At 30.7% G+C, this 11,513-nt stretch overlaps 1 protein-coding gene across 1 annotated transcript; it reads left to right on the forward strand.

Moving 5' to 3' along the window:
• Positions 1-1,561: 1,561 nt before the first annotated feature.
• LOC128189844 (uncharacterized) lies at positions 1,562-8,329 on the forward strand. The gene is made up of 7 exons (XM_052861613.1): positions 1,562-1,634; positions 3,682-3,732; positions 4,613-4,669; positions 5,154-5,303; positions 5,696-5,847; positions 5,980-6,127; positions 6,219-8,329. The coding sequence occupies exons 1-7, from the start codon at positions 1,568-1,570 to the stop codon at positions 6,401-6,403; spliced, it is 810 nt and encodes a 269-aa protein (XP_052717573.1). The 5' UTR covers positions 1,562-1,567; the 3' UTR covers positions 6,404-8,329.
• Positions 8,330-11,513: the final 3,184 nt, after the last annotated feature.

Raw genomic sequence — 11,513 nt, forward strand, 5'->3', positions numbered from 1 at the left:
ACAGCCTTTATATTTAAAAATAGATAACATATATATTAATGCTAGATCATAGAGTGTAAAAAGTAGAGCCACCATTAATCAGTGTTTATACTTCCTTTTTAGCAGAAATCTAAAGTAGAATATAACTTCATAAAAAGTCAAGTATATGCTTCAAATATAAATCAAATGCTATGGTCCACAGTGGTTTAAAATAGCAGCATATGATGAGCCTAGTTTATCTCTGTGTACTGGGATAAAACGTATTACTAACTGCACACGATTGCCGTATATCCATAAACAAGAGTATTGATATATCAATATGTAACTTTCACTTCATAACGTTGTTCAATTTTTAGCTCGTCTTTTAACCAAATATCACATTGAAAGACATTCTGGTTTATTCAAATTGTAGATAGCAATGGAGTAAATACACTTGTGTCTGATGGATCAATTTCTCTTGAAACTTTTTCGCTGGTTACAATTAATTTTAAGAACATGTTCAAAGTCTCACTTTTGGAACATGATTTCAATTTTCAGCAAATGATATATGGTCTAGATCAATTTATATGAATCGCTGTGTATATTTCATTAGAAAACATTTAGATAGACATATAACAGTTTTACATTTTAGTGATTTAAAAAGTTGCTGGTTATAAATGCTTAATATTTATCCCCAACCCCCACAATAAAAGTCTAGAAGAGTTAATAGAACGTTTTACTTTTTAAAATTAAAAGACACATAAACATTGAAATATACATATAATGCGAGTGTCTCTCAATTATAGTTTGACCATTGACCACAACTATATATATGGAGGTTTTTTTGTCAATATAATTTGTGTGTTCAAAAATATTTACTAAACCGTTATTTCTGAAAAGTTATCTAATATTACATGTACTAATGTTCTCCCAAAATTTCGTAGACGGCACACACACACACCTTGAAATCTGTCCAATGAATTTAATAAGACAACTATGTGTTGTTTTTTGTGTTTTTTCTTAACAATTTCTTAAACTTCAAATGCATGCCTGTCTTATTTATTTCTTGAGAAAAAAAATAATTGGTAAAAACTACTTTTGCCAGGCGGCGCCATGCGTGACGTCGAAAATATCCAGTTTTTACGCCATTATCAAACCCTTCACGTTTTCATGAACGTTTACCTTTTATTTCTGACCATTTCTTTGAAAACAACATGTCACTAAAAATACACATTGAATATACATTTCTACGGTTTTTATTTAAAAAAAAAAAAACATGCACTGTACTACTTTTTATGACGTGTGTTTTCCCACAATGTAACTAATGTTAAGAAATTGTATTAATATAAAGGAAAGCGTAGGAAATTATTTTATATAGGTTGCTTTGTTCTTGTTCATGATAGATTTATCAGATATATTTGCAAAATAAAAATGCATATAAAAGTACAAGCTTAACAAATACTAAGTAAAGGATCTTTTTTTTAAAAAGTACTTGGAAAAGAAAGTTTCCCAGATGTGTAGTGTAGTCCACGACCCCCAAAAACCCAAATTATATAGTTTAAATACAGCCTTGATACTTTCGTTTTTAGTATTGGAATCTAAAACAAAAATGGAGTTTGAATTAATGGTAGTCAGTCTCCTGAACTGGTTCCGTTTTGTGTTGCTGCAACAAAAAGGTAAGCATCAGTTTGTCAAAAACATACAGTCAGTTATTTCTATGTTTATTTCGTGTACTGTGATGAAAATACACCAATAATTAGACTCTATCTTTATTTCGAAGGACACGAAAGCAAAACTACCGGTATCATATTTTTCATTTCCTTAAAGCGTCAGGTGTGTTCTTACAGAACAAATTAGCAGGAGTTGCACTTTAATTAAATAAAATGATTAAATCAAATATACTCATTCAATACAGGTAATATTTTCACTTGTGTAATTAATGAAAAAAAAAACCGAAATATTGATCGGAAATTTAATCAAAGTACTGAAGTACTGACAGAAGTTGATTTTATCGATTATCATTTATTTTAAAATCAGCGATATGTAATTTTGCATGGCAAGTAGTATCAGTAATCGAAATATTTCTGAGAAATTGTATGGATTCAGGCAAGATTGAACTCTAGTTTTGTTTAACTAATGCAAACGCTCGACTGTCTCCGTTTATCTCCGACAAGCAAGAGAGACTCTCTGTTTTGTCGGATATTAATGGAGACAGCCGAGCGTCTGGTTGAACGAGACTAGTATATTGAAGTCTAGTGTATGAATACTTACGACTTCAATCAATATCTAAACTGTTTGTACCATTTAAAATCTTACTTTTTTCATGGTATTAATAAATAGGTTTTCTTGAAAATCAATGCTTCAGAATACATTGCATCTGAATTTATCGATTATTTTCAGGAACTAAGTGTTGTCAGTGGTATTGATTTGTGCTTAGGTCCAAACACTGTTTGACTTTCGGTTTGCCCGAGTAAGTGCATAGGAGAGCTGATTAAAATCAACTCCAAAAAAGTGTATCGGACACCCGTACACTGTAACTAGGAAATATTCAAGATTCATATCTATCAAATTAAAGATAGACATTTTATCTTTGTCAAAATTTATTTTTTCGTTTATAATTTTTACAATGTTTTTTAGGGCATTTCTAATATACTTCCAAAATTTAAGTGTCAGTCGTCGAGTGGTAATCGAGAAAAGAACCCACAATTCATAGTTATGTTAAAAATGTCCAGGCCAGGCTTTTGTTTTTGATTTGAATGTTCAAAAAGAAAATTCGAGGTTTAAACCTAAATGAATGTGATAAACGCTAGAGACTGTTTAGTTATGTTTAAAACTAATTAGCATCTATAATAATCAGATAAAAAGATTTTTACCGCTATATCGAACCAATGTAAACAGAAACAAGGCTCTATACCGATCATTGAGATCGATGGTGATTGCATGTGTAACTTAAAGGACAAACAGATCGTACATATCGAACGTACCCAATATCGAACTTGACCTATATATTATCATGATAAACCTGTACACCAAATTTAATTTCAATATGTTCATCCTCTGCGAAGAAAATGAGCGGAAACTGCAAAAAACTAGAATTTTTCTATGTCTAAGGACCATAACTCTGTCGAAAATTGCTAGATTGTACCCAATATCGAACTTGACTTATATATTATCATGATAAACCTGTACACCCAATGTAATTTCAACACGTGCATCCGCTCCGAAGAAAATGAGCGAAAACTGCAAAAAACTAGAATTTTTCTACGTCAAGGGCCATAACTCTGTCGGAAATTGCCCGATTGTGTCCAATATCGAACTTGACCTAGATATTATCATGATAAACCTTTATACCAAATTTAATTTCAATATGTCCATCCTCTGCGAAGAAAATGAGCAGAAACTGCAAAAAATTAAAATTTTCTAAGTCCAAGGGCCATAACTCAAAAATTGCTCGATCGTACCCAATATCGAACTTGACCTCGATATTATCATGATAAACCTTTATACCTTTATACCAAAAATAATTTCAATATGTTCATTCTCTGCAAAGAAAATGAACGGAAACTGTTGGTGGACCGACCGACAGACAGCAGCAAAGCAATATGCCCTCCTTTCTTCGAAGGGGGCATAATAATTGTTAGCGCAAAGAATAGTATGTTGTTTTAATTTTACTCTCTGAAAACGATGTAACTAGCATCAAGCTTTGTTTTTTTTTTTTTATAGAACTTACACAATGCGTGATCGTTCAAGACAAGATGTACATTTCTACACCTCGTAAGTGTTGCTTTTTTTTATTATTAAATATTTAAAAGTTAAACAATCATTTAACATAAGCATTTTACTACAAAAACTAATTTTATTGTAAACAAAAACATTTTTGGGAACAAATTTTGTAATTATTCATAGGATGTATGTGTCAACTTTATATCTCTTTGTAAATCAAGCTGGCATTATAAATGTATAATAAGCATATGTACGCATGCAGGGGGTATATCCATTAACACCCCATGGTCAAGTTACCCAGATTGTTTGATAGTCTGTAATTTGCATTTGCGCACAACAGGGTCACCGAGTGTTAGGTGTAAAGTATGTTTTCACCATAGGTCAATTAACACGTCCAACATCGAATATCTTTATGTAACCGGTGTCGTAATATATCATGTCAGATGTGAATATTATCTCATTATTATTTTTTCTGTTCTGCCTGCTGGACGCAAAATGTTTTCATGAACTTTGTTTGATCTGCCCACCCACATTCATTTAAACATAAGATATAGTATGTAAGACGTCATAATGTTCTCCATATTTTCATATAAACACTGCTTATTTGTGAGGTGGCGGTTTTAACCCCATCTTTGCAAAATAATTGTCATTTATTCAAAGATTGTTTTTATTATTTACTCTGTTGTTTTCATTTTAAAACAATACAAATGTAATTCATTGAATAAACGACCTTTAATGCAATAATTTGTTCAATTTTCTTTGCAAAGAAACTTGGAGTCATTGGATTATGATAATGTACAAGTTTTTCTGGTGTATGGTGGAATTCCTTTATTGGAAAAATTTGGTTGTCAAAAATAATATCTATCCAAAATAAAAAAAGCACAATAAATTATTTATTAGATGACCTCTAGATATATTTCTTCTTCTACAGCAATTCCTACTTTTTTGGCAAAAAACAACACAATAGAGTGTCAAGCAAACAGAGCAGGTAAATTTTAAAAAAAAGGCAAAATAGTTCCTGCAAAAGTGTCGGTATTTAGCATGTATGAATATCTGCACTTTAGTCGTTATTCGTGTCTGTAAACTGAGGCAAATAACGTGTTTGCAAAATGATTCGATAAAAGGGTTTGCAACTAGAATCTATTAAAAAGTAAGTAACATTGGTGTATTATTTAATTGTTTGGGCTAACGGAAAATGCTGCTTTTAGCGCAGTTTATTTTAATGAGAATATAAGCGCACAAACCAATCATATCTGTTTTATGTTCTAATCTCATTTCTGATAAAACAATAGCTAATTTTTAATTTTTACACAGCAGTATCCTTCGAAACATGAATTAACCGAATCGCTTATGAAATGTGATATTTACGGAGCAAATTTCTCACCAAAACTATGCCAAGTAAAGATTTAAAATGTGCAGATATTGTCTTAATTGAACGTTTACAAAATAGATTTTAAAAAAATGTTGTTTAGTGGTAGGAATGCTGAGATGTGGCAAATCGGAAGTGTACATAAAACAGGAATGTGTTTGTTCCTTCCACAACGTGTATGAAGCCACTAAATACCACAGTTACTCCTCTTGTCCACACGGCGAGAAATCAGACGTTGTGACGAAATTAAAATGTTAGTAAACTAAGAATTAAAGCTTGCAGTTTCAGGTATATGATTTTACTGAACTGTGCAAACGATACATTTGTTGCTTTTTGCATATGTGCAGATTTTTGTTGTCGATTAAAAAGGATTGAATAAGCATGCAGCCTATACTTGTAAATGACAAATCAAATATATTATTTGATTTGTCGTAATGAATGAAAAAAGAAGGGTTTAAAAATTCTTATATAAATACTTTTTATATATGATTAAGTAACATAACGTATATGTTTGTCGAGTGGACCTTAAATTATTCAAACTTAACATGTTTTAGTTATGGTACAACACATCAGATTTATTTGGAAATCACTTTTACTGGGTAATCACCTAAAATCTTTCAATATTTCTCTTACTCGCCTGTTTAGGTCCGGATTGTAAAATACACAGTTTGAATAACAAAGGACCATGTATCAACGGAGGCAATCTGACTTGCAATGGGGATGAAGTAGCTCCAGCTATCAAATGTACATGCCCACCGCACTACAAGGGAAATTTTTGCGAGGATAAAATGGAAAATGTAACTGTGTTTATCACTTTAATTTCTTTTTTCTTGTCCACTTGTTCTAATCTTTTTGAAAAACATAAATGCAAACATGATAGTTTCTATATAGCTTTTCTATCGCCATATCCTGTATGTATAAAATTCCAGATCACGAGACTTTGTGATATAATCTCAAACGCTTCGGCTGACACTTTGAAGAATTGTAATGTCACAAAAGAAGACTGTGTCACATACAGCAGGAACAGGCGTTATGCTTTCAAGTGTTACAAAACCGAGACATCTCAGGAAAGAGGAGGTGGGGTGTTTAAATCATAAATAAAAACGTCATATTTGTAAACGTAGGACACCTACCAGATAAGTCATTGTGTGATTTTTTTATTTCACAGGATTGCCATTGTGCGAAGACACAGAGGATATCACGGTGCCTCCTGTTGTCACTGATGTCCCTTACTCGATTGTCCCTACAGATGCAAAGTCGGTTCGGGTGAAATCACGTAATGTAATGTCTGTGGCAGAAATACATTCATCTATACCCGTGCTGACCGTGATTTCACTAACGTTACAATTGTGAGATCTTTTTATTAAGATGGATGTCATGCTGGCCATTATTATTACTTTACTTCAAAAATCACCGCCGTACAAATTATTGGGTGTTTGTTTTTTTTTGAAACGACTCATTTTTCTTTTTTTTTTAAATATTGTAATCGCTCAAAGAAAATATGAGATATGTATAATGATGGATGCACTGAACATCAATTTTTTTTTCATCATACATATTATGTTATTTTGTTAAATATCATCTGTATTGATCGAATGCTTGCATCTCTAAATAACACTTTACAAATATTGGTTAAACGTGTAGGTCTTGTTGATGTTTTGGTTTTTTAAAGCAAGCTAGTACTACTTGTTACAATGTACATGTATAGCATTCGAGTCTATCCACATCCATATGCAAGTATATTTTTATGTCTAGGAAATATCGTACAAATGGCAAAATACAATATGGGGTATTGTAATATTTGAAGCCAGTGTCAATGTGTTAAGAGTTCTTGTTTTTCAAAATTTCAAAGTTTTGTTCCAATTCATTAAGTTCATTCACAACTCTTTATAATGTTCATTCACAACTTATGTATGCGATAATTTGTTATTGTTGTATATACTTAAAGCATCGGTTCTTGGTCATAATAATACATCTAAGTTGATAACATGAAATCATCACTCTCAATATTTTTTTTACTTAATTTTTCTCTTGTTTTTTATTATTTAATCCCATTAATATCACCCCTTCATTAAGGCACTTACTATTGATATCAATGCATTGTCCTAAATGGATTATTTGTTTTTCTTTTTATACTTATTCAGATTTTTTTTTACCAATTTGAGACTGGGGGCTTGGGCCCTTTCAATTGGGAAAACAGCCTTAGAACAGGATAGTTGGGAAAATTCGTAAGTTTTCAGCCTCGGCATCGCATCTGTCGATTCTTCGTTTACTTTCCGGAAGAAAGATGATATTTTTGGTTTGATTCTAGTGGGATTTTTTGATTAAGATTTTTGTACATAATACTTGCTAGTGGGATTTTTTTGGTTAAGATTTTTGTACATAATACTTGCTGTTATGAGATATGATGATTGCAGACTAACTACTACTATTGGTAGTAGTTAAACACGAGGTATTTATTACCGGAACATGCTACAAGACGTACGTAAATTTTTGACAAATGGTACAAATATTTTTTCTAATTAGAATTGGAAATTTTGGGTCCGAAGTTGGGTAAATATCAGGAAATTTCCGATTGGGACTAAAGATACATATTCAATGATACACAGAAATGTTTATAACCATATACTAGAAGAAACATTTATTATGAATAAACCTCCATAAAAAGTAGTCATTGTATCCAACCCTCTGATAAATCTTAACAATAATCCTTAGCTGTTAACAAAGCAGGGTGGTTAAGGCCATTTTACACTAAATTTTATCTCCTTAAGAAAAAAGGGCTATGTATAAAGGTATAGGAAAACATTCACATTATAAAGGAAAAGTATAAGAATGTGTTTTACTAAGTAGTTTATAGCTGAACAAATCATGATCAGTCAAAATTTTAAGGTAGATCTGATGGTTAATTGGTTGACCACCCAGCCTCCTTAAGGTAGATCTGATGGTTAATTGGTTGACCACCCAGCCTCCTTAAGGTAGATCTAATGGTTAGTTTGTTGACCATCTAGCTTTCTTCATGTAGATCTGATGGTTAGTTTGTTGACCACACAGTCTACTTAAGGTAGATCTGATGGATAATTTGTTGAATACCCAGCCTACTCAAATTAGATCTTTTAATGGGTAATTTTGTTTTGTGCTTTAAAAATAAGCGAAATAATAATGTTAAACCAGATTGCAAGGTCGTATAGAGCAGTACCAGTCAGTCTTTTTCAGAATACATGATCACATTTTACATTGTGAAAAAAACAACATCAGATTTGTGACTTATCCGGTTCTAAATATGGGCAAAATATTTTTTCTAACTAAAAGTAATTGAAAAAAATCCTGGCTTAGAAATAAACCTTAAAGGTATTTTTGTTTTTAGTTAGTGACTTACATTACTTTTGTTGATGCATTATTGATGTTCCAAGTTTATGTTTTGTGTGATGAATAAACAGCTACTAAAACCTGCAGTGGTTCTCAATTTCGAGTTTTATATCTCTATTGAACATTATTCCTCTGGATATTTAATTACACATATTAACATGGATAGTTTTAAAAAGGTACAAAGAAATCTCTGTCAATTAAAGATTATTTCGTTTTAATTATTAGCAGCAATTGAAGCAATTTTTAAAATAAACTACAATAAAAGACGGTGGTTCAGTTTCTTTCAAAATGTGCCCAAAATCGAAAGGTTAATAATTTCTCTAGTATATTGCAAATGTGACATAAAAAGGTTGTATCACAATTTCACAAATTTGGCGATATTTAATGGGTATATGATTGTTGGCAAATATGTGAAAATATGAATTTTTTTTATAGATCTAGTAAAATTCATATCTCCACAGAACATTATAACTAAGTTGTGTTTGTTATCTTAAATACCAGTATTACATTTGGTTATAAAAAAATTATTTAGATGCTTTAAAACCTGACTAACTAGATTCATGTGAAGAATATAAATATTATTAATAGAGTGTACAAAATACTTTAAAAACTTTAGATGCTTAAATTTGCAATGCATATATAAATATTAAGCAAGCAAGCGATGATTTTTTTTTATTTTATACATTATAATATCTACAAAAGACACATGGATGGCTCGATGGTCGTGGCTCTATTGATCTTCTTTAGAAGAAGAGCTCTGTATTAAAATATAAGGAAATACCAAAATTTTAAAGGCAAATATAAGGATTTTTTCTTACGAAATGATAGTTTATAGCTAACTAACCATATCTTAAAATTTACGGTAGATCTTATGGTTAATTTGTCGATCACTCAGCCCCCTAAAGTTATATCTTTTAAAGAGTAAATTTTGTTTTGTGCTTTGAAATAAGCGAGATAATAATGTTAAACCGGATTGCAAGGTCGTGTAGAGCAGTACAATATCAAAGTACCACATTTACCACAAAGAAGCATAACTTTAAACATATATGTCATATGATTAACATTATCAACAAATATTTACATTTGCAAATATGTTTCCTTATATGAACCTATAGAAAAGCGAAAACGTTTAATTCTGTTTGAACGTTTTAGTGAAATCACAATAATCATTGCACGCGCTTATTGCTTGTCGCTTGGATTATTGTAAACATATAATCTCGCCAATTTTAACAGTTCTGAACGATTTGTCTTTTTCAAACGTAAATATAAGTTATAAACAGCAATGTTAAAAAGTTCACCGGGATATAAAGTTGGTGGGTACGTGGTCAAATCTACTAAGAAGCCTTTCGGGCTTCACAGGATTTGATCACGTGACCAACCAACTTCATATCCCGGTGAACGTTTTAAATTCCTGTTTATTCTTAAATAAACAATTGTAACTGAGAGATAGGTATTCCAGTAAATGAATCAACACATTCTTCGTGTTGATTATTATTCAATACGTTTCTGATTCAATATCCTATTTAGTTCAATTTTGAGTCATGTGATTTTTTCTTCAACTGAAATTAAACAAAAAAAAAATACTTGGTAAAGAGAACAAATTCTGTGAAGTTAGATGACATATTTGTTAAGTCTTGTCTTTTTTGCATGTCCAAATAACAAAAGTATTTTTTTTTCTAGAAATAAATTGAAACATACAAACGATAAAAAGAAATATCTCGCAGACTAGTTTCATTTTTCCCAAAAATAAATCAAAATTAGAAGACTTTATCAAAACTATCGAAATAAACCTGAACTGTATTTTATGTTTAGATTTTTTAAGTACACGTTGATTTTTCAACACATCATCAGTTTGCATCTTTCATGACATTATAAAACTCATGGCAGTGAAAACTGACAAAGATTTATCTAAGAATATTTTCTTCGTTTTCTTGATGAATATAAGCAAACATGCAAATGTTGAGTCAGAAAATTCTTCTATTGCACCTTGAAACGGTTATCAGTAATTCCATATTAATTATTGGGGTGGACCTCTGGTTAAGTGTTTTCTAAACGATTTTCACAATTATATAGGTAAATCGAAAGTTTTAAGTCATATAGATATACAGTCTTAAAATGTTGACGTTATGGTTTACAATACGTTTCTGTTGAAATGTATTTTACCTTTTGGAGAAACATTTAGGACTCATTAATTTCAAATGCGATTCCCCTGGTTAAAAAAGTAAGCATAAACAAAAAATTGTTAGTACGAGAAAGTGATTTTTTAAAGGTTAAATAAATTAAAAAAGTAAAGACGTAACAAAAGGAGTTTAATTCGTTCATATATTAATGTGTTGTTTTACCAAACATATGTACTAGTTGTCCGCACGTAAGCAGAAAAAATTAACTTTGTATATCAAATTAAAATGACACAGAAATTTCTACAAAAGAAGATAAACCGAAAAAAACATAATGCTTAAAAATTTCATATTGTTTTAACAGAAGTAAATTTGACTTCTTTTTGTCGTATGTAAATGTGAAATCTTTGGAAACCCAAACCAGTTTTAATTTTGAATAGAGAAAATATATCAGTTGTTACGCTATATATACATTATAAATTGAAGTCAAGAACATAATCTTAAAATTGTTTTTTAGTGTCAAAATATTAATACTTATCAAGTGCCATGATATTTTATTCTTGGTCACATGACTAGAATACCACAATGTTATAATACTGATATTTCAGTTTATGAAGTGCAAGATATGACCCGCTGGCCCACATGAGTCCTTATATCTATTTTTCTATTTTACGTAAAAAAACGCTGATATACGACATATTGCTGATTGGTTTCCCTCCGTCGTCGACAGTCTTCGTGCGTTGACAGATGACCATTTTTTTTCTATTAAAAACTCTTTTACAGTGTAACATGTATGGTTAACATAAATAAATATATTTATAAAATATTTTGTAAAAAGGTTGTCGGTTATCTAAGAGAGAAAGAAAGAAAAAGAGAAAAAGACATGCAATCCCATCATGTACATTTTACATAAAACAGCTATGTACAGTAATTTACAAACTTTTTTCCCAATCTTTTTCATAGTCTGAATAATTGCCATT

Source organism: Crassostrea angulata, chromosome 6 (genome assembly GCF_025612915.1).
Source record: "Crassostrea angulata isolate pt1a10 chromosome 6, ASM2561291v2, whole genome shotgun sequence".
NCBI lineage: Eukaryota > Metazoa > Mollusca > Bivalvia > Ostreida > Ostreidae > Magallana > Magallana angulata.